Here is a 24,386-nt window from a genome sequence, read left to right as displayed (position 1 = left end):
GTCTCTGGCCAGTACTGCTGACATTTTTTCTACAATACAACAATAATGCATAATTATGTATACAGTCAATTACTATAATGCATTACTTTTCCTGCCTCTATGATGCCAGTCAGCATAACAATATGGTTGAGTTTGTGTTCCCAGATCATGTGCCAGAAGTCATCAACTGTTCTACGTAAAGGACCTATGAATGAATGCAAGATGGAGGAATAAAGCAAAGAGCTATATAGGTTATTACCTTGTGCAGCAATGTAGCAGTTTTTTCTTGCATATCCCTATTGGTAAAATATGATTGGTTTAGAGTCAATATTACATTTTTATAATGGTATACTTACATCAACAAAGCAAGCATTAATATAATCAGAGTCTCTTTTAGTAGTAAGAGCCACTCGTGTTGCATCATCTGTTATGAGAGTGAAAATTATGTAAGTTATTGAAGTACTCCTTACATGGGAATATATTGAGGAACCTGTTCTTTGGAATATTAGCTTCTGAGCTACCGGCAGTGTAAGGAGCTCCAGAAGTCATAGAGATAGACTATACATGAAGTATTAATGAATAAAACATATTTTAAAGAGGTTCATACCTTGAATTCATTATCAAATTCCTGGTCACTATTACTATGCATCTCCAGTACATGAGAATGAAACACTGAGACATGTATGGGCTTGAATTCATTGTGATCCCCTGTAGTATATGGCAATAGTATAACAAAAGTAGAGTATCACAACCAAATAATATCTTACCAATATTCACATACACAGGTTCTTCTGCTATCTCTTGCTCTTCATCCTCATCATCAAGTATATCATCATTCAAATGCACTGGCTGGGCATTAAGTGCTTGTCTTATTGATACCTCAGTTTCCAATAGTACACCAATCATCTCTTCATCAGTTAAATGCTCTGATCTTCCTGCATCTGTTAGCTCATCATATCTCGGTGGAGGGGCAGTGAGTTCATATGATTCGTTGTTAGCTGTGATTATTGGGTCATTTGTTGTAGATAAGGTCAGTTTCCCTGTGGTGTGTCTCCTCTTATGTCTATAAATACAGTAAATGTAGCATTTTAAAATTCTATTACTATTACTACTTGTACAAAAAATAATTTGACTCAAGCTTTTTGTGTAATATAAGAACTATTAGAAAAAATTATAAAAATAAAAAATTCTCTCCTTTTTAATTTTTGCAAAATTTGACCAAAATTGCTAACAGGGTCTTTTACCCAATTCTGAAGCAACTTTAAAATTCATAAAAATTCCAAATTTTGATCCAAATCAGTTTAAATTTTGCACGCAACATAAGAACATGTATATCAGGAAAAATTCTTTTCTTTTCAATTCTGGTGAAATTTGGCCAAAAACCTGTACTATTCCCAGTATAGCAAGGCTGCAAAAGTCGTGGCAGCCATTTTGAGTGGGATGAATCCTACTTAGTAATGCTACTGCGTTACTAATAGTATAAAATTTCTACTAGATTTTGAAGCAACTTAAAAAAATTTTTTTTAATTTAATTTTGATCAGAATCAGCTCAAACTTTCTGCACAACACAAGAACATGTATGTGTATGAAAAAAGTTTTTGAAATGAAGAATTCTCTCTTTTTCAGTTTTGGCAAAATTAGACAAAAACATGTACATGTGTATACCGGCATGTATTAGGAAAAATTATAAAATTGAATAATATTCTTCTTCTCAATTTTTTTAAAATTCTGCCAAAATCCCTATACTATAGTACAGGAACTTTATAAAAAATCCAATTGTAATTGAAATCAGCTCAAATTTTCTATGCAACATAAGTATGTTAAAAAATTTTAAAAGTTAAAAATTTTTTGTTCTTTTTAATTTTGACAAAATTTGGCTCAAGACACAATTGGTTCTTTCACTTCTTTGGCCCATTTTTAAGCAACTTTAAAAATTCTATTGTGATTAGAATCAGCTAAACTTTCTTTACAACATAAGAACTTGTACAGAAAAATTTTTAAATACTGGGTGGTTTTTTGAAATTAATATATTTTGCAATGCTAAAAAATTATAATATGATAATCACTTATTACTTACATAACTGTACCAAAAAGTACTATGATAATCAAGATGATAAACACTACTAATATCCCACCAATGGCTGCTCCAATTATATAAGGGCCTAAATACAAAAAAGAACAAGACAATAAGATTAAATGAAGCTATATACAATTACTATTTTTAGCTTCTTCAAATAGTGTAGGAGTAAGAGTAGGTGAACTAGTAACACTAGTAGTACTGAGGATAGTCTGCATAGAGCTGGTACTTGATGACGCTGTATTAAGCATAGTCTGTATAGAGCTGGTGCTTGATGACACTGCATTAACTGGTGTCACTGGATTACTAGCAGGGCCAGTAATCTCACTCCCATCCTGACTATACGTAATATAAGAGACTGTTATCTGGTACGTAAGATTAGGATTAACTCCAGTTAATGACACTGATGTGGTATTGTAAGGTACTATCATCTCAATGGGGCTGCCTGACTGTCTCTTTCGAGTTGAAGTGGTTGTGGCGGTCACTTTGTAAGCAAAGAATGCACCAACTCCATCAAATGTTTTACTATCCCAGTTAACAGTGATAGTGGTTTTATCATGCGATAAAATAGCCTCTACTCTTTCGGGAGACAGAGAAAGAGCATCTGGCATGTTAGAAAAAAATAAGCAAATGCATATAGATAAGCTAGCATACCTGGTTTGCTGAATGCTGAAACACTTGCTGATTCTCCTCCTCCTAAATCATTGAATGCTCTTATAGTAAAATTATACAACTCTCCAATGTCTGTAAAAAAATAAATTGATTAATCAAACTCAGTTTTATATTTACTTAATTCAGTGATAGTGTATGAATAAACTGATTCCACACTCATCATAGGTATCCAGTATGATCTTCCATTATTATCATTTGTGACATTATAACCAGTGATTCGCCCATTGGGGTATAGTGGAGGTCTCCATGTTATATTAACAGCTGTATCATTGATGCTTGGCACTGACTTTGTAATATATACACCAGATATAATCACAGGTATTGTTACTAGTAATACAGGGGACGATACTAAAAATAGAATGATATTTTAAAAACCATCAGTCAATAATACTGACCATCTGGTAATGTCCTTCCTTCAGTAGTAGTCACTGGTCCAGTTCCAATGATTGTACTAGCACTGACGCTAGCAGTGTAATTCTGATATGGACTGAAGCCAGTAATGAGACTCTCAATAATGTCACTACTATCGGTAACATTAATGATAGAGACTGTAGTATTTGCTCTATCCAGATTAGTAACAGTTAAATTATAATGAATAATAACACCATTGGGAAGTTCAGGTGCCATCCAATGAAAAAATATAAAAGTTTTATTGGGGGTTGAAATGAAATTCCGTGGACCATCAAAAGGTACTGTAAATAAATAAAAGAAAGAAAATTGTGCTGTCATTGCATTAATGGCAACTTACTATCTTGTCCAGTAGTAAAGGAGCATGTTGTAGCAGGCCCACCACCTACCTTATTAACAGCTGATACATTACAAGTATAAGTGGTATAGGGATCAAGGTCAGAGATAAACAATTCTGTATCCACTGTATCAAAGGAATTATTACCAACAAAAGAGCATGAAACATTGTAGCTCATTATTCGACCATTTTGCAATAGTTTATCAGGAGGGCTCCAGTAAAGATCAACAGCATCAGATTCTATATTGCTAACAGTACAATTTAGAGGAGCACCCGTAGGTACTATTATTGAAATTAAAAAAATAAAATTATTATTTTTATACTTACAATTTGGTGATGTAGTGAAGTTATTAAATGAAGTATTAGTTGACCCGATACAATTAGTAGAGACTATAGTAAATGAGTAATCATTAGCCTCTTCTAGACCAGTGAGCACAATTTGATGAGCAACATTAACATCATTGATATTAGAACTATAAAGCATTGAAGAATTAGCAAGTGTATTCTGTAAAGGCATTCCTGTGTAGCTAATGTGATAAGTTTCTGGTGTGTAGATTATTGATGGGACAGTAAAGCTAATAATGGCAGTTGTGTCGGTTTTCGATACGTTAACAACTTGCACTGCAATGGGTGGTCTAGCAGCTAAAAGAAAAAAAGAAAAGTAATAATTAAGAACATTACAACTAGAAAATTTGGTGGAGTAAAATTAATTGAGCCAAGTTGGTATCTCAAGGGTCTATTTAACCTCAGCTGATTTCTACAGCAAAATTGATGATAATTGCTACAGATACACAGTCAAAAATTTAGCATTTGAAAAGCAATCAAATTTATACATACTATTTATTTTAGGTACTTACATTTAATAGTCACAATGCTGTCGTCATACTCACTGATAACATTAGATGGTACATTCAAAGTAGCATTACATCTGTAATATCCAGCATCATTAATACTGGTATTTGATACAGTCAACGTATTAGTTTTGATATTATTAGAACTTCCAGTAGTTGCAATTATTCCATCTCTCCCTGCTCCATTATGAGTCCACACTAGCATCAATTCTGATAGCACAATGGCTGGTTTAGTAGCAGTGCAAGTCAGTGTGAAGTTATCATATGGATCTGATTCAGGGCATGATGTTTCAAGACCCAGAAAAGAATTGGGGAAAAGATCAAAATTGCTAATGACTGGATCTTTAAAAAGATAAGTAATTGTTAAAGGCTATACATGTACAATGTTTAACTTACCTGTTACATTAAGATAAATTGTACTGCTTACATTAGAGGAATTAGTCACAAAATTTGAGACAGGAATGAAATCTACTTTACATTGATAATATCCAGTATCATTTGCACTGAGTAATGTAAAGTAAACTACAGACTGGAGTGAACTAGAGTTATCAATGATGACTCTCTCATTAGCACTGAATAAATTACTGCCTCGTGTCCATACTGTCATTATGGTGACTGGTGTATCAATTCTGGGATCTAATGAAAAACTGCATGTCAAGTTGAGGCTGCTACCAGCTAAGAGATCAGTTACTCTTGAAAAACTAAGATTGACAGTAGGTGTAGGTACTACAAATACAATGAAATTATTAAAGAATAAATTGTGATACACTAACGTTTTAATGTTATTGTGTGACTATCAATGCGTTGGGTTTCAATCGCAATATCTGTCAGTGATACAGTAGCTGTGCATGTGTATTGTCCAGCATCAGAAGTGTTCAATGATTTAATGTAATGTATTGAAGTAGTTTCACCATTACTCAGTGATGGTAGTGTATCATTAGGTGGCGTCTTGCTCCACTGTATTATAGTACTGGGTATCAGTAAGTCCAATACACTCACAATGCAAGTCATATTGTAGCTTTCTCCAATACTTTGTGTTCCATTAGCAACAATAATGACATTTGGTGGAAGCAAAACTATATAATGTATAAACATAAACACATAAGCCATCATTTATTATTGTGATTATAGAGGCATTTATCATTCAATATTGTACTGTAGATCAGGAAATTTTCGTTGTTAAAATATTTTCGTGATTGAAGTGACCCACGAAATTTTGACATACGAAAAATTTTCTACAACAAATAATTAGATTACCAGAATTAGTCTATTCTAATGTGCAGTAGTGAGTAGTACACGGCTGGCACAAGGCTCTTCTTAAAGCCCAAGAAGGCCTGAAGCTCTCACCCAAGAGGCTCCTTGTCAGTTTCAGTGCTGTCACGAGAAACTTCAATCAAATAGCTGTCCACCATTGTCAAGAGTTAGCAGTCACATGTCCCATTTATGACACACCTAAAACTTTTTGTGTTAAAAAAATTTCCAGATGGGTCAACCAACGAAAATAAAAGATCTTGAAAATTTTTCATACCAATTATAATTAACACGAAAATTTCCCGATCTACAGTATGTACCTGGTTGTACTAATTCTGATAATTGTCCTTCAAAATCTCCTATAGTCACAGATATTCTAAACCCATACTCTGTACTGCTACCAGTGAGCCCTGTTACTACTGCATGGGTTGAAGTGTTTGATACATTGACAGAAAAGACGTCATCAGTAGACTTATTGTAATAGAGGGTATAGTATGATATTGGTGAGATGTCTGGCAACACCCATGAAACATGAACTGAGCTAGCATTAAGAGGAATCACCATTAAACCTTGTACTGATGGAACTATGAGAAAAATAAATTAAAAGATAATAGTCGTAAAGAATGAACAAGAGCTAGTATTTTTTACTTAAAGATAATTCAGCAATTACTTCTGCCCATTCTCCTGGTCCAATACTAGTATATGCTCTCACTCCAATAGTATAACTCGTATTAGGTATCAATCCTGCTATACTGTAATAAGTATTAGTAGTGTTAGTTACATTGTATGGACCAGTACTGGTAGACTCTCCATATCTTATCTCATATACTGTAATGATACCATTAGGTATTGTAGGAGGATTCCATACCATGGACAACAAATATGGACTAAAGTCATTCATCATTAGACCATTAATGGCACTAGGTGCTATATAAAGTAAAACAAATAAATTCATAACTTAATGAATCTGTTTACTTGATTCCAGTGTTTGTTGTGTGACATTATCACTGGGTGGTCCCATTCCAACAGCATTATATGGCACTATACTCATAGTATAGTTAGTGTATGGTGACAAATCTCTGAAAATATGTGTTCTTTTGTCTCCTTCAGTGATATTAACAATGTTTGAATTGTATGTGAGGTAGTATCCAGTGATTGGTCCATTCCTTCCATCACAAGGTACTTCACTCCATGAGACATTCATTGACACTGAACTCACTGATGCAAACATAATGTTACTCACTGATGTACTAGGCACTAATTAAATAGAGAATATGTAACAAAGATAAACATAAAATAATTTTTTTACCAGTTGAAAGAGTTTGAACTGATGCATTTGTTAATGTGTAGTTCCCTTCATCATATAGACCAATTAAATCAATAGCACAGTTACTGTATGGAGAAATATTATTAAATACATAGGGTGATGAAACAAATGCTTGAGTAGCAGCAATAGAAGATGACAGTTCACAAAGTCGATGACACTCAAACTGAATATTAAAATTGTTTGGTGGGAAAATATCAGCAGGTGGACTCCATGACAAACTAAATGATGTGCTGGTAATATCAATAGCCATCAGATCAGTAACCTCAGGATTATCTGGAAAATGGAACAATGCAGATTAACTGAAAATTGCTAGCTTACCAAGTAATATTATTGCCGATGAATTCTCACTAGGTAGAAAAGCATCAGTATCAACATAAGAAACCACATAAAAAGTATAAATATTTCCAAGCATCAAGATAGTTGTTATATCAAATGATGTATTGGTAGTAGTGTCTATACTATTGGAATCATTGTTAGAGAGTTGATAGAAGACCTCATAACCAGTAGCTCCTGATACAGTAGACCAGGAAAGTCTTACATGAGTTAGACCAGTATTTAATCTTGTAGCAGTTAAACCAGTTGGATCAGATACTGTAAAAGAGTCAAGTTATAATAGAAAACTGTTGTATACTAACCTGATATATTTAGTGAGGTGGTGCCATTGTTAGCAATAAAACCATTAATGCTACCATTAGTAACTCTGTAATTGGACACAATACACTGGTAGTTACCAGCTTCTCTCAGTCTCACTGTTACTGTTACACCAGTAATGGAAATTGGTCCATTTACTATCATACGAGACAGTTCAGTAGATATTCCATTCCCATTCAGTGAACAACTGACAGTAGTAGGAGGACCATCAGAGACATTGAAACTGAGACTGAAGACTGGAGGAGTAGCTAATCTACTAGTGGAGAGGAGAGAGAACTGCATGGGAAAGCTTGCATCGGGACCATCTGTAATAATATAAGGCACATCCATTGCTTTATTAAATTTTGACATGGTATGACTAACCATTAGTATTGTATTCAGTGTCAGTATATGCTCCAACCACTAGTGTTTGATCGACTTCATTCTCATCAGGAATGATACACTTGTATAAACCTTGATTAGTAGCTAATCCTCTATTAATTACTAGTGCAATCTGACCAGAAAACCTCTTACTGAAAACAGCATCAGAAATTGACATACTATTTAGTTTCTTATTAGAGCTTATTACAGGAACTGGACTAGTTCCATCAGGAAAATACCACGTTCCAATATCAGAACGAGAATTAGCACTTTGGCACCACAAAGCATCATTAATGCCATCTCCATTGGTATCGTCGTTAAAAAACAGGTCGCCTCTTACAGTAGAGTAATCAGGCAGTGTTCTGTTCTCATATGGTAAATAAAGCTGTACACCTTTTGGTTAGATTATAATGAACCAGTTGCGTATGCAATAATTGCTTACCATTACTAGGAAGATTAGTAGGTGGACCTCCCTGCGCATCTAATTCTTGAGCAAGCAAAGCAGAGACAAGGAACAAGAGCAACATCTCCATTACTCTCAAAATCAGGGCGTGGCTGATCTAGAAATAGAATTCATCATAGATATTAGCGTATTAGAATTCATGGGTTTTTAATTTGCATAAAAATTCGTTTCTAATGATAACTGAAATTTAAAAATAAATATAAAATCTATAAAGATTAGATCTATAATGGAAATGAGTTTATTGAAGGAAGCGGCTGAGCTTCATTCCTAAAAATAAAAACAATTTTAATTTTAAAGATATTATCTGCATTGCCGTTGACTGACTTTGAATTGCTGCTATTCAAACAGTCCAAGAGTGTAGTCTGAGAGAAGAATGCGTTAAGATAACATGAGGTCTTCTTATCAACCTCTTCCTCAATTAGCATTCCCTCACTGATGCAGGCACACTGTAATGCATTCATTAACTGAGTAATGGACAATGAGAGATGGGAAGGAAAAGAGAACTGACCACCATTTAACCTATTACGGCATAAGTAGAAAAAATATACATATACATGTACAATAATCAAAAACATTTGAATAGTTGAATCAACATTATCATGATAAAACTGTACATAGCTTCAATTTCCTCTACTGCTTTGTACCTACTACTGCCACGTACAGCAGGAAATTTAGAAGGGGTTTTTGCAAACTGCTAAATTTTGGTGATCTGTAAGTTTTAATAGTGGCCACATACACTGTACCATTGAGCATATGCATAATGGCTCAAACTGGCAAATTTTTGTTTTGGACAATGTTATCAAGGCACCAAATTTAGCTCCCTTGAATATTCCTGCTGTGGTATCTCTAAGCTGCTCAATGAAGTGAATCTAAATCTTGCAATGCATACATTATTAACCTGTTAATGTTGCTCTTTTTAAGGAAAGAATAAATATCAGTTGAATTCATCAGTGGAGTGTAATGGTGCCACGTGAATAGAGTAGGGAAATTGAGATTGATTGGTTGTGCAAGTGATTCTCTTTGTGAGACAGTCATTGTACCAATCACCATCACTGTAGAACCTAAGAAAACATTAATGATAAAAGCATTGTAAGCTTGAAACTGAAGCAAGATACCATTTATGTTGCTACCAATTCAGTAATTCTAACAAACATTGTATTCAGTAAACTTTCAATATGCAAGTACATGTAAGTATTGTACATGTATAATTATACACTACACATGTACATATAATTATATACTACACATCTATTTATGCTAACCTGATGACATAGACATAGAATAAGAGAGAAGAGTTGATAGTGCATGCATCAATGAATGAGAGACTGAGACACGATCACCAACTTGCACATACTCAACCAAACGATGAACATCATCAAGGACAATAAGAGAATGACTTGAACTACAAGAGTATATTATAATAATAGGCTGTATAAAGATTTCAATTATTATAATATACCTAAATGCATCTTTGAAAACTTGATGGATGTACTCAATCTTTCCAAAATCAGTCAAACCAATCATGTTGGAGGCTGTTACTACCTTTTATAACATAAAATATAACACAGATGCTCAATTAATTAATACACAATTAAGCTGTATACATTGTACATGTACATGTACATGTACCTTGATATATGTGAAGTGGCCCAATACAGCAACTCTGGCTGCTAATGTAGTCTTCCCTGTTCCTACAATACATTTCATTATACATGTACTAATGAAAATAAGAATAACGAAATAAGAAAATAACGAAAATAAGAAGTGACGATTACGAAAGGGACATGTACATGTATGTGACATTGTTATGCTCTCAATTGTTAAAGTGATGGCTCTTGTTGTATAGGATGTTGTGATAACTTGTTAATCATAACTTCAGTTTAGTTATTGCAGAGAGCATAAGAGATTTTCTATCAATGCACACATTATAATCATATACTGTATAAGATGATTTGTTGGCAGGAGTTTTCTTTGGCGGTTTTGTGATGGCTAGCTTATTGGCGGATTTAATATTGGTGGTTTCTAACAATTTAATTTATATCCCCACCCTTAGGCGGGGTTTTACTTAAGCGGTTGTGGTTCGTGGAGAACATTATTATCAGAGAAAGACTGTACCTTTTCTGGAAGATTGTATTCTTTATCACCTGGTTTAGAGACTGGCTTAAAGAAACATAGTAGAGCCATGTTAGCTAGCTGCTTTTAACTAAAATTATTAAATTAATGTGGGTGTGGTCACACGCATGAATGGAATTATTCCTTGCAGATTTTATTTTGGCGTTTTTATATAAATCCATCAATCCGCCAATATTAAATCCCCGTCAAAATTTCATCTTATATGGTAGCAGATAATTTTAGAGGGGATAAATTTTAGCTAATTCAGCATTTTTTTAGCCATTCACCAAAGTAAAACCCACCATTTTGAGCCATTATGGACATGCTCATGGCACATGACCACAAATTTGTCAAATTAAAACTCACCAATCACCAAAATTTCAGCGATTTGCCAAAATTTTTCCCTTCAAAATTACCCGTTATACGGTAGTTGTACTCATTTTTATAAAATAGTAATCTTGAATCACATGCTAAAGAATCTTACGTTTAGTTAGCAAATTTTAAAGGAGCAGTAATAATAGTACTTTAGGGTGGGTATTAATTGCGACCATAGATGTATGTAGTATCTATGTTGCGACACTTCATTTTAGCGTCAACCAGCCGCTAATAATAGTTATTATGTACTTGTGTAAACAAGTACACAAGAGAGGCAAGATCTGTAGCAAGATAACAGTAGATAGGCTGATCCTATTAAATGTATAGATTGGGCTTCTTGAGTAGTGTTATGCTTTTAAATGGGAGTTTCATCATTGGTTTTCTTCCTATTTTCGCTAATATTACATTTCGCTAAATCAGGGTCCCCTTAAAAACGTTAAAATTTAAGAGCACAATTAATACCCACCCTAAGGTAATTTCTTTAGATGGCTGTTCTTAAAATTAGCTTACCTTTTGGGCCATATATCAGAGATGTTATCATCTTTGATGGAGCAGCAGTTTGCGACTGTATTGATGAACTAAGCTCCAACAATGAAGTGATGATGGACTCATGATCAGTAGTCAATGAAAAATAGTTAGTAGGAAGATATTGTGATACAATACGTGACTATAAAGAGAAGGAGAAGGAGGAACAGTAAAAGAAGAATAAATTCTTAAAAGAAAAGGATAGTGTAGATTAGATTATAATATCAAGTCTCTAACCTCTGATTGTGTATAAGCTGGTGATATTGATATTAACGAATCCACAAAATCCTTTCTAGTCACTATCATTGGTTCCTTAGCATCAGCATACTATATGTATAAAACAATATTGCCATTACAAATGTACATGTACTTTATTCTATTAATAATTACTCACTTTTCTCTCTAGAGCATAAGAAGCTGCTCCTCTCACTACACCAGCTATTTCAGCTCCACTGAATCTTGTAGTATTAGCAGCTAGCTCTTTAAGATTGACATCGGTTGATAGTATACCACTCTCCCTCATTTCTCTAGTGTGTATACTAAATATCTCCTCTCTAACGTAATGTATGGATAGTGGATACAAATGATAGAATGACAAGTATTAACTCATGTATACAAATCTAGAGTATGTATGTGTACCTTCCTTCTTCATCAGGCAGACCCACTTCTATTTGAACTTCAAATCTACGTAATAAAAACATGTAAGATTCTTTGGTTGCATATAATAAATTCACATTATACATGTACATGTAACGTATTTCCTTAAATAAAAGCCCAGGTGTCTATTTCCTCAAATGGTATTTGGGCCTCGAAAAAAATTTTTAAAAATAAAAAAACTTAAGCCCAGAGCGGGATCTGAACTTGGAACCTTAAGGCCCCCATACACTAGCCAACATGTTGCTAGCAACATTTGTGGTTACTTTGATCTTATAAGCAACATGTTGCTAAAAATAGAAATCAGTTCTATTTTTGCAACAAGTTACTCAAAAGATCAAAGAAACCACAAATGTTGCTAGCAACAAGTTGCCTAGTGTATGGAGGCCTTTATGCACTTGACTTCAGGAATTTAAGGAAGGCATCTAATTTATTTCTAGGTTAGATTTGCATATTTATACTTTCATTCTATTGCTACCCCGGTGTTTTTTTGCATCCAGCTTTCATTTAAGGATATACAGTACATGCCTAAATCTTAGAGCTACAAAATTAAATGTTGCCCATTACCTTCCAGGCCTTAGTAGTGCTGGATCCATCAGCTCCTTCCTATTCGTCATACCAATAACAAGAACATTACTAGATTGACTGGTAAAAAAGAAAAGAAAGACAGAGAATATAATTTTGGCTTCCAACATTAAAAATTAACTTGATAGTGCTAATTACAAGTAGAAATTAAGCACAAAGTACCATATAGCGGGAAATTTTGGAGGGGGTTAAATTTGGCAAATTCGGCGTTTTGACAACCATTTACCAAAATAAAAATCCACCATTTTGAGCCATTATACACATGCTCAATGGCACGTTGCCACAAATTCACCAAATTAAAATCTGCTAATCACAAAAATTTAGAAATTTGCCAAATTTTAGCCCCTCTAAATTTCCCGCTATACGGTACATACAATGTAGTCACCTCAGTCCATCCAGTAATGTTAATAATTGATTCACTACACTGTCGTAAGCAGCTCCAGCAGAAGACTGATCAATCTTACCTAAAAACGATAAAAATATGATATTACTCATTCTGATACATACATGTACATGTACAGTGCATGAATGCCATTATGCTCTGTGAAAAAAGCTTGAGTTGATTTTTAATTGCAATTTTAGAGTTATTAAAAGGGTATTGCATACTATTGCTGGTACATGTACATGTATGTGTTGAATACCTCTTGGTTTACAGATTGCCTCAATCTCATCAATAATTATAACATACAGTTCACTAGCATCACCATGAGTCTTATATGCATCAGCAGCTTCTTGAAAATAATATCTAACAACACAGTAATTATACCTTGTAGTAACATCATACATGCATGAATCTACTATGTCCCAACTGAGAATGGACCGGAAGTGGAAGCAGCTGCATTGGAATTTGAAAAATGTAGCTACGTCACTAATGACGTGTTATAATGATATTCATAGAGACATGGCCGATATTTCGGCTGTGTTGTTTCACTCTTAAAACAGTCTTGTTCTTTCTGATAAGCAGTACAATAGCTGCTGGAGTCAACTAGTCTTCATAAAGGCCATCATTATCAGAAGATCTTGCTCTATTAGCATTTTAAAAGAAGAGTTATCAGTTTGGGCGCTCGACCACATGTGCTTATGTAAACTATGACATCATAGAACATCATTGCGGTTAGCTTTGGGATGCCATTGGGTTTGTAGGGAGAACTCGGTTCTCAGGGTTCCCAAGGGCTGAGAGACCCAAGACCTGAGATCCTGAAGCGGCATTGGGCGACTAAAAACCTGTGAAAGTCTCATTCTTATCCCACTTCTTATAAAAAGTTATTCCAGTTTTTCTTGGTCCAAACTCAGTTGGGACATAGTATAATAGCATTTCATGTATAAAATTTAAATTAAACATATATGTATAAAATATATGTAGTACAGTACCAAGAGTACATAAACATACATGTACGTGTACCTTAGATTTCTTTCACTCTCTCCTAAAAATTTACTCACAATTTCAGGACCATTGATCAACTGAACCTTTTGCAAAGAGACAGATTAGCATTAGTTAACAAAATAATGTACAATGACTACATGTATTGTTCAATTCAGTAGTTTTACCTGTTTTGATCCTAATAAATGAGCCACTGTTCTTGCTAGTAGCGTCTTACCAGCACCAGGTGGACCATATAATAAGATACCCTGAGGTAGAGAAGAAAGAGAAAGACTGAAGCACAATAAAACAATAATACTACCTTTATATGTGTAATACCTAACTGAGCCAATAAATCAGGTGACACATCTAAAAAATAAATAGCAATAATTATAAATATTCATGCAGCAATACATGTACATTTATAATTACTGTACAGCAATTAAATGCAACAATTAAACTGTGCATGTAAATCGTACCTCTTGAGGCAAAAGCTCTTCTATACAGTTCCTCTATCTCTTTCTTCAGTCCACCCACACCAAGCTCAACAAATCTACTAAACTTGTCCTTAAAATTAACGGCTTCTCGATAAGACACGCCCCCAGACAAAACAGCAACAATACCAGATGAACCTCCACAATAACGAGATGAGCTTCTTTGACAATCCTTCACCGCCAACTTGACATCAAGTCCTTCTCCTCTCCCTCCAGCCAGGCTACAATTAATAACATAAGGAGACACTAGTATAGGGTCAGTGCAATGAGTGGTATCACCAATAAGAATATTATAAGTAGATTTTAAGTGATGAGTACAGTCTGAGAGAGTTTGGGGTGTCAATTGAAGTCTATCTGTGTTAATGGTAGCCGATTGTTGAGCTGATATTGTGCTGTATTGTGGGCAGAGAGTGTGAAATCCAAGTCCAATTAAGGAGAGGGTCTGTCCACCATTGTAATGACAATTGGAGGTGGTTTTTGTGGGAGAAGAGTTTATACAGCCTGATACTGTGAGGGTGAAGAGAGACAAAGAAAAAGAGAATATGAAAAAAGGAAAAGAGTTTTAAAAACATAAGAGTAAGAGCCCTGGTTAAAAATGTAGTTACTGCAACATCTTTGTATTTTTCATTTTTTGAAAAAATAGCATAGGCTATACTAGTTTTAGAAAATGGCATAATAGTACTACAATCACTATACCAGCTTCAATGATGATATTGCTATCCTTCAGGAATACAGGACAGCCATATTGACTTGGAGGAAAATCAACAAAATAATTACAAATCAACTTCTTATCTCCTTCATATGCTTTGAGTGGAGCAAAATCAGATGGTGAGACCTCCTTATTTGGATCACACGGAAACATTAAAACTGTTCGACGAGGCTTGTTAGTCACTTCACAAGTTGCTCCATTGTCAAGGATTAATTGGAAGCCACTGCTAGCCATACCAACCTCTAGTGACTGTACACTGATAGTTTTACCTGCAGATACATTAAAATAATAAATAAAACAATTGAATAATTAATTCATTAATACGTAAATTAATTTGACAGTAAATAATACATCATTAAAATTTATAACACTGTATCCCCTAATTGTTCAAATAAAAGCCTGACTCAAATATTTATTTATTTTTTGTCTGGTCTGGGTGTCAGCAATTTTGTTGGCATTCCATCAGGTTGGCTTTGGCCTCCTGTAAAGTTTATAATAATAATAATAATAAATAAATAAACGCCTGGTACTAGCATCTTTGCATAAATATGCATATTTTACTCGATATACACATGTAGGTACCCTACATCTTACAATATCCCAAATGGTTAAACTCTTTAAACTGGTTTCGAGTGTGAAATCCAGTTTTGGCATTTTTAATTTATTTTACGCAATTTTTGTCCTGCAACGAAAAATAAACACCCAGGCTTTTATTTGAACATTTACAGCACTCTCATATATAAAGGCTATAATACAATGTACACTGTAATGCATACATACCTGCTACAGTAGGCTTGATTCCAGGCACAGTAATACAACTACCCTGAATGTGCTCATTACCACACTTAACCAATCTACCACTGCATAGACTCAATGTAATGTGAGCACCTCTTGGACTCGGTAACGTCACAACATAATGTAGCGAGGAGGGGGAGGATATCAGCTCTGTTAGTGAGTATAGGAGTTGGTGAGGATTCTCTGCTGGTGACCATGAGCATTGTGAAACTGTTCGACACTAAAACCATACAAAATGCAGTTTACATTCATACATGCATGCAATACATGTATAGTTTTAAGTGTCAGTGTATAAGTGTGTTTATGGACGAACAACAAACTCACATCATCAGTGGAGCAATATCCAGCACTATCATCTGGCGAGACACCCCCACTCGTGGTCTCCCTCTCACCTCCAATTGAAGGGATTTCCTGGTCTGATCTATTAGCAATAGTACTCCCTAATGCAAGTGATAGGATAAGAGTCCTGATAACTCCTAGCAGCCCATCCATCATGAAAAAGTCGAGGAAAAAGTACTCGAAAAAGTATCACAAAAACAGTTAAAATGGGCGTGTTTGTCATTAGGCCAGTTATTAAGTGTTTAGTACTTTACCCACGTGGATACACGTGCAGAGAAGTATTTAACCCACACGCCTACCAACTAGTATAAACACAAATTGTTCCGTAACTGGGATACTAAACAAAATAATGATTTATAATCACAATGTATTGTGGTTCAAGTCTTTATCTCCAAAGTGTAGTGAAAGTTAAAATTAAAAATCAAAACTGCCTTTAACTTGACTATGATTCCCTTGGACTCCATCTCTACAAACAGAGAGAGAAAGAAATATAAAGGACAGAGTTTATGTCTTTATGAGAGAAAAATTAATGTAATATAAGATGAATACAAAGATAATACAACATAAGCAACTTCACACACATGAATTGCAATTCAATATGTACATGTATAGATTGACTTTCACAAATCACAATGATTACACAATTTAGATTATCATTATCACACTCAACCTACTTTACAATTAGAGTCCTCTCTCCATCTTCGCCCTGAAGTGAGAAGCCATGACAGTGCATTAGAGGTTTACGTCTTGAATTACCACCAACACTGGTGGCACGTTTATCGCTTCGATCTGAAACATTGTAATCAGACGACAACTATAATAATAATAATAATAATAATAATAATAATAATAATGCATGTAATGTTGTGTAAAAAATTTGAGCTCATTGCAATCAAAATTAGATTTTTCATAAATTTTTTAATTTATTTGTTTCAAAAATTGACCCTTTAAAGACACATATTTGTATGAACTATGGGCACATGAGCACAAGGCATACTACATAATGCAATAACTATGGCTTGCTTTCCTTCCATACAAATTAAATTAAGCATGAAATACGTGCACATTCTCTAAGGGTTAATGTAGGAAACCTTGTCATGGATAGTAAACAAAATATTCCCATACAAAAATGTCGTGCACTGTACATTAATAAAGCTAATTAGCTTAAATTGAACTCTAAGCACTGCACACACACACACAACTTCTTTACTCTCTACATAGTAAAGTTAACCTTCTTCTTAAGAGGCTTCACTTCTCCACTTCTTACTCTGTTAAGAAAACAAATAATATAAATAAAATAAATAATACGTAAACTTAGACATAATATGAAATACGTGTACATGTACTGCATAACTCTCTCTCTCTCCCACTTCTCCCTCTTACATTACTTCCACCTTCCCTTCGCCCTCTCTCTTTCTCTTTCCCTCTACCCTCTCTCTTTCCCTTTCCCTCTTTCTCTGTTTCCCTCCACCCTCTCTCTCTCTCTCCCTCCCCTCCAGTACCTTCCTCTCTCACACATTTCCCCTTCAATAACTCACTGATGAGCTAACTGATACAATCCAATCAATTCCAATGCACTAACTAGTTCAGACACAGTGCCCCCTCCTCCTCCCTCCTCTTTCTTTTCCTTTCCAAGCCACACTCGCAGTACATACAAAGCTCTAGTGTCAGGTAGTTTGTATTCATTTAAAGCATCCTCCAATACAGAGGCAGGCAGGCCAAGCTGAGTCGCAAGGAGAGGCAGTTTAGATGCTGTAATGTGTTCTGAGAGTAATGTCAATGTTTGCTCTGTGACATACTCATCATTTCTCAGTGAATCTTCACGATCACTGGATACTATAAAAAAATTAATATGTCAAGTGATTAACTCGATCAATTACATGTATTGTACAGTGTACATGCATGAGATGCTAAAAAATGAGGAATTTATACTTTCTCGTTACGTTTTATTTTTTCTTGTTGCTAACAAAGACTCAAAAAGCTAAAACTGACTCAAAATTTCTCCACAAGGACTGTAAAGAGTCTTATCACAATTTTGGCATGGGTATTTTCAGACTCAAAAATTTGCCTCTCCCTGCTACATACACGTATATAACTTGATATATACTAATCAAAAGATTACTTTAACCAGTCACATGAAAGAAGAGAAGAATGACAGGGAGGGACAATAGGAAAGGAAAGTTACAATGTAATACCAAAGTAGCCACTGGTATAAGTGACTTATCTCTCCTCTAAAGTTGTAATAGCAGTATCTACAGGACTGGTATGACTCCCTTTGAAGTCCTTTGAAGTCCCTTTGATACACACATACACAACAGTTCATTGACTTACATGTACAATAATGATCACTGGAGACTGATTTAGTCAATAAGTGTCTTGATGCTCTTGGTGGCGGACTGAGAGTATGTGATTGATCATCTTTATCAACACTTAATCGATCTGAAGGGGACGGGGTCAACTTATTACGGAAGAGTGAGGGTGAGGATGGTGCTGAGTGTGACGATGGTGGTAAATGTTGAGAAAATGATAGTGAATGAACTGAAAGCAATCTTGGGCTCTTTGATCCTGGTTTCTTTGATACTAAGAAGAGAAAGAGAAAAGCATAAAGTTGTAAAACATCACAATTAACACATTTATACATACATGTACATAACTCTCATTCATAGGTGGCTACAGAATTTACCGTAAGTGTAGAAATTTTCGAGGTAATAAATTTTCGCGGTTTTGTGCTAGTTGCTTTATTTTATAAATTTCGCGTGGATAAAATTTCGCGGATAATCATAAAGAAGGGGTGGTCAGTAAGGTCATGTGATGTAATAATTATTGCATGTGGACTATCCTCATTTTCTACTTTACTTCTCTGGATCTTTAGCAACACCAGCTGCTTGTGACTTCTCCTCAGGTTTGTCTTCTTTACTATCTTGTCCTTATTTTTGTCCACACGCCTGAAGAACTTGTACAGTGCCATTGTTATTAACAACTATAATTGGACGTGTGGGCGTTCTGTTCATAAAGGGTTAAAAAATTAATTTTCGCGGTTAGCTAGTACCCGCGAAAACAGCGAAAATTAATACACCTCGAAAATTTCTACACTTACGGTATTTAGTACATGTAGTGAGCCATAAACAGAAAGTCAACTAAGAGATGTATAATCGCAAATGAAAGTTTAATTCATGTCCTAATTTGCTTCTAGCATTGAAAATTTTTCATTCCATACCTGACCTTTCTTTTACGTACATTGTATTACCATATAGCACTTTATTTTTGAGGAGCAAAACTTTTGCAAATCTCAGGAATTAGCATGCAACCAAAAAATTAAAGCTCCATTAAATACTCAAATCAAATTAAAGCTCCATTAAATATTCAATTGTCATTAAGGGTGTGCTATAACATCACAAATTCGCAATAGTTTTTCCCACTACAATTGATTTATATACCGATCCGCAAAAGTTTAGCTCCACAAAATTAAAAGCGCTATATGGTATTTTATTTATTAAAAGTACATGTGTTATATTAGAACACTGTATAATAACAAGAGTACATAATAATAATCCAGTAAAAAACTTGTATCCAACACTATAAAAACGTCTTACATGAAATGTGAGATGATTGATGAGGAAAAACTGATTTGTTGGTTTGAGGGGGGAGGAGGAGAGAAGGCGGAGATGAATCTATAGTACTATTTGATACAATGGTAGTCTCGGGTTGAGGGAGTGCAGTCGAGTGAGCAGGATGAGTGTATCCTTTGTCCAGCGACTGAGGATAATATAAGAATGTAATAAGTACATTAGTGATACTAGTCTTGTATAAAATATCATAGTAAAGGATACATGCATAAAATTAAGCAGTGTGATACATTGTGTGTATGTCAAGTTGTCCAGATGATTAGGATTGATCCGGCAGATCGAGGCTGTTCAAATGGGCTATGATATTTTTAATTCGCTACGCTACGTTATTTAATTACCCACCAGTTCTCGGTTAGTCCCTGATAGCCATCTCTCAATGTGCTCTCTCCCGGCAGCCATGGCTCTCTAACTTGCTACAAAGAAGTAGCCGTCCTATTCACCTTTCCTCCATGATCAAAGAGATGGAGTATGTTAATTGTTAATCGTAAATGGGCGTGGTTTAAAGGTGGTTAATTTATTTATTAATTAACTGAGTTAAAGCGTGGGCGTGCTCAAATTTGAGCAATTACTGTACTTTCTGCAGGGGTTATCGAAGCTAAAGAAGCTACAGCTACTTCTTAAGTAGCATAATAGATGCAGCAAAAGGAGAGGAATACACTGGCATGTGTATTTTTACAACAAAAGTTAGCATGTCAAAATTTAAAGCAAGAAAATGAGATCATGCATTGACATAAATCTAATAGCAAAGGACAAATGAAAAATTTTATGAATTCATTTTCAATATTCAGGTAAATTAGCCACATCAAAGTCAAACATGAGACTTTCTTTCCTTTTTATGAGATTGGCAGGTGATCCTAAAGGACTACCACAGAGCAGCTAACACTGACCATCAAGTAAAGGAATCATATGATATTCCCCCCATTACAGTGAGCACCAGAGCAGCAACAGCAATCAAAATGTTTGATAAAAATTTTGAGATTGTCTTCCTATTGTTAGTTTTATTTTATTGTTATTGTTAGTTTTCTCCTAAGGGCTTTTGCCAATCATTTATTTATTTATAATTTCCAGACATTGCATCATATGCTCCTCAGTCAGCCCACTCTATAGTATAAATCTACAAAGACTAGACACAAACTATTTATGAAACTAACAAATTAGCTTAATACTACTAACTATATAATAGTGTGCAATGGACTATATAGAACCTATAGCTTTTTATGTTAAACATAAAAGTCAAAAGAGGCACAAGGCACCAGGTAGTATGGCTACTCCTTTAGATGATAGCTCTCTGTCTGTATGAACTGGAATTAATGATGTACAACACGTTGAAGGAAAAAAGGAAAATCTCACACTGGACATGGAGAAAAGAGGAAGACCATTTACTATACTAGTGATGGGTTGAGTTGGTTCTGGTAAATCAGAGCTGATCAAGGCAATGTTCAAAGTAGGTACAAAGGTTAGACATAGAGCATCTATCAAATCAGAACGGGTACCACAGGTTTTTGAAGGAGAGCATGATGGTGTAAGGATAAGAGTTTATGATACCCCTGGGCTCTCAGATACTGGAAGCAAAGTGATCTTGATATCTTGTTGGATGTTGCTAAGCTGTGTAACCATTTTGACATAATCCTCATCTTTGCCAAGCTTGAAGGTGAAGCAGCTGATCATTGTATGTTCTCAAGATTAGCTTCCGTCTTGAATAAAGAAATGTGGAAGAGGACAGTTGTTGTATTGACATTTGCAGACGTGTTTACTCAGTTAGGGACTATAAAAGAGTCTACTGATATTAAGCTTGAAGAGAAGTCCAAGCAAGTGAGCTCAAAGGATTCATTCTCAATGCACTTTCCGATCACTCTATCAAGAACCTGCGAGATATTCCATTCTGTATAGCTGGAGAAAAAGATGAAGCAAAATTACCTACAGTAGATGACTGGTTGGGAGCACTGTGGGACATGTGTATTGATTGTTATAGTAATGAAACATATCCTTTCTTATCGTTTTATGCCAGGAACCGATATATTATTGAAATAGGGTATTTAGCTAGTTTTGCTGGTGCTGGAGCTGCTATTGGAGCTGCAGTTGGTTCTGCTATACCTGGACCTGGTACCGCAATAGGAGCCAGTGTTGGAGGTGCAATGGGAGTCATTGCAATAATAATAATAATAATAATGTTGGAATTGCGAACTTTTTTAAATTTTGATTGAACCAACTAATTGATTGACTTTGCAATCATTTGAATTATCTTTAGTGGTGATAATTAAATTTATTAGATTAGCAAGAGCGGGGGATGGTGTAGGAGCTATACTGCTACTGAGGGAGTGTCTGCATGTTTTTATGCATGGTTATACTGAGTGAGAGGCTTAAGAGAAAGAGTTATGATAGCTGAACTGATGTTTAGTAATGATTAATGCTGTGCCAGTGTATTGTAGATTATAATTCCTATTAAGTTTCATTGTTGATCCTTTATAATCCAGTCCCCCATTTGAGTGAGATGCCATTACACAAAATGATCTTAACACATTATCTCCATTAGGACTTAATTCTTTTTCATCAAAGTTTTTTCTCGTTGACGTGTCAACTTTAAATCATCAATGTATATGCATGTTCACCCTCTCCTCTTTTCAATCAACTTCAGTCTCACATTGACCTATTTCCATAAGCAACTTGTATCCTCCACAACTCACTTCTATTATGTTATTCTGATAGTGACTTTGATTTGAACAGCTATACACATACACACCATGGTATCTTGTCAAAAATGGCTAGGAGACAATTTTCTTACATTTCCTGATACAATATACATGTATGTTGGGTAGAAAGCTTGAGCTGATTCTTAGACCACATTTACACGACTACACTTTTAACAAAAATGAAAATATTTTTGGTTGGGTTTAGACACTAATATCAAATCCTAACTGCTGGATTAGTGCAACTGCTGGATTAGCGTAAACACCTGAAACAGGAATGGAGAAAACGATGGAGTCATGTAAACATGACCTTATTTTTTTAATTATTTCTTAATAACAGTACAGTACAAAGTATCATTAAAAACATAAACATATAATTATTTGTATAGTAAAAAATTAATGTCAATAACTTTTAAAGTATTAGTTCATATTTTGGTTCAATTCATTACCTTACTAAATAATAACATTAACAAACAACAGCAATAGTAATTAATAATAATTATTATAAATTAAAAATAATCAATACTACAGATAATAATAATGCTAGTCCTGAGTTAACTTAATAATAATATTATTGATAATATGAATTACAATACAAATAAGTGGCCTAAGAGACAAAACACTAGAGATCGAAGAGGGAGACAGCCAAAAAATGGAGAAACAAAAAGAAGGAAACAAAAAAGCAAGAATAAATTATTACAATAATCACAATAATAATTAACAAATAGCAAAAATGATAATGAATACAATAAACAACAAATATTATAACAATTGAAACACAATTAGTAATAAATAAACAAACAAAATGAAATAAAATAAAAATTAAATAAAATAATTAAAGGAAATATGAATCAGAAGCAGGAATACGCGATCACACCATTCACGCATTACCCCTTTGAATGGAGACAGACAACCATTGAAACAAGAACTCAGTAGTTCTAAGATCTCCAGAATAATTAGAGATTCTGCGACCGAGGTCTTTTAAAAAAGAAACAGTTCTAGGACCAAAAGAGCCAAGTGACTCAATAGCTACTGGAACAAAACAAACATTAGGTGAAAGAGATGAGTACTTGGCAATTTTCTTTGACTCCGCAAGTGCTCCAACAGCCTTAGGACCAGAAGTCACAATATTACAATATGAAGGAGCCAGAGAATCAGGAAGAGTAGCATCCCAGACCAGAATAATAATGACACACATTGACAAAAATAGTTATGATAGTAATTAATAAAGTGTTACTAATGATAAGTAATATCAATGCATGTAAACACATTCAATAAAAGTTAATGTTTAAAAGCTATGGCATGTAAAAAAATCTCATTTCAATAAAAAGTGGAGCAGAAACAAGTATGCAAACTACTAATGCTCATACATAATATACCGGTACAATGCAACAATAAATGATTTATAATAACAAAAATAAGAATAATAAACCAGAGGAAATCATCATAATGATGCATATTGTATAACAACTACCAATAAAAATAATAAAATAAATACTGAGCATTACTTTACTGTAAATAAAAAACATCATCAAAAATTAAAAAAATTGCCCTGCTGCGAAAATGAAAAAAATTCTTGAAGGTATCAAAGTTAATGAGAGAGAGATTTGATGCCATAGTCTTAATGTAATGAAGAAAGAAAATGATTGAATGTGTTTGTGTAGAAGTGAAGATGTAGCAGAGAATGAGTGTGATGTGGCGAATTGGTAATACAAACAAAAGAATTGAAATGATTGTAACAAAAACAAA

The 24,386-nt window shown here is 34.4% G+C and overlaps 3 protein-coding genes across 4 annotated transcripts; all 3 read right to left on the bottom strand.

The window, feature by feature from the left end:
• Positions 1 to 65: 65 nt before the first annotated feature.
• LOC105312105 (protein sidekick-2-like) lies at positions 66 to 8,476 on the bottom strand. Its single transcript, XM_019994437.1, has 24 exons — positions 8,356 to 8,476; positions 7,917 to 8,306; positions 7,538 to 7,690; positions 7,221 to 7,493; positions 6,885 to 7,175; positions 6,551 to 6,832; positions 6,416 to 6,502; positions 5,896 to 6,159; positions 5,098 to 5,400; positions 4,721 to 5,050; positions 4,331 to 4,666; positions 3,801 to 4,115; positions 3,477 to 3,755; positions 3,124 to 3,420; positions 2,846 to 3,076; positions 2,711 to 2,800; positions 2,196 to 2,660; positions 2,057 to 2,141; positions 747 to 1,042; positions 587 to 687; positions 450 to 537; positions 336 to 403; positions 239 to 275; positions 66 to 184 (listed from the first exon to the last, which is right to left on the bottom strand). Exons 1-24 carry the CDS (start codon positions 8,444 to 8,446, stop codon positions 66 to 68), a joined length of 5,271 nt encoding a protein of 1,756 aa, XP_019849996.1. The 5' UTR covers positions 8,447 to 8,476.
• Positions 8,477 to 8,520: 44 nt separating this feature from the next.
• On the bottom strand, positions 8,521 to 16,606 carry LOC109580865 (vesicle-fusing ATPase-like). Its single transcript, XM_019994423.1, has 20 exons — positions 16,310 to 16,606; positions 15,971 to 16,205; positions 15,178 to 15,459; positions 14,467 to 14,988; positions 14,310 to 14,356; positions 14,176 to 14,256; positions 14,030 to 14,094; positions 13,269 to 13,372; positions 13,013 to 13,091; positions 12,610 to 12,687; positions 12,028 to 12,072; positions 11,783 to 11,942; positions 11,626 to 11,715; positions 11,374 to 11,530; positions 10,006 to 10,067; positions 9,836 to 9,918; positions 9,639 to 9,778; positions 9,275 to 9,437; positions 8,701 to 8,895; positions 8,521 to 8,643 (listed from the first exon to the last, which is right to left on the bottom strand). Exons 1-20 carry the CDS (start codon positions 16,478 to 16,480, stop codon positions 8,598 to 8,600), a joined length of 2,805 nt encoding a protein of 934 aa, XP_019849982.1. The 5' UTR covers positions 16,481 to 16,606; the 3' UTR covers positions 8,521 to 8,597.
• A 36-nt stretch (positions 16,607 to 16,642) lies between these two features.
• Positions 16,643 to 20,436, bottom strand: LOC100635180 (uncharacterized). Of its 2 annotated transcripts, none has more exons than XM_003385102.2 (7): positions 20,293 to 20,436; positions 19,918 to 20,080; positions 18,656 to 18,904; positions 17,863 to 18,160; positions 17,556 to 17,592; positions 16,999 to 17,138; positions 16,643 to 16,790 (listed from the first exon to the last, which is right to left on the bottom strand). In XM_003385102.2, exons 1-7 carry the CDS (start codon positions 20,347 to 20,349, stop codon positions 16,739 to 16,741), a joined length of 996 nt encoding a protein of 331 aa, XP_003385150.1. In that variant the 5' UTR covers positions 20,350 to 20,436; the 3' UTR covers positions 16,643 to 16,738. The 2 variants fall into 2 exon arrangements, with proteins under 2 accessions (XP_003385150.1, XP_019849983.1); XM_019994424.1 differs by having other exon boundaries at positions 18,662 to 18,904.
• Positions 20,437 to 24,386: the final 3,950 nt, after the last annotated feature.

This window comes from Amphimedon queenslandica, unplaced genomic scaffold (assembly GCF_000090795.2).
Source record: "Amphimedon queenslandica unplaced genomic scaffold, v1.1 AMPQUscaffold_13473, whole genome shotgun sequence".
NCBI lineage: Eukaryota > Metazoa > Porifera > Demospongiae > Haplosclerida > Niphatidae > Amphimedon > Amphimedon queenslandica.
The sequence above is the reverse complement of the archived record's forward strand: the minus strand, read 5'-3'. Positions and strand labels throughout refer to the sequence as shown.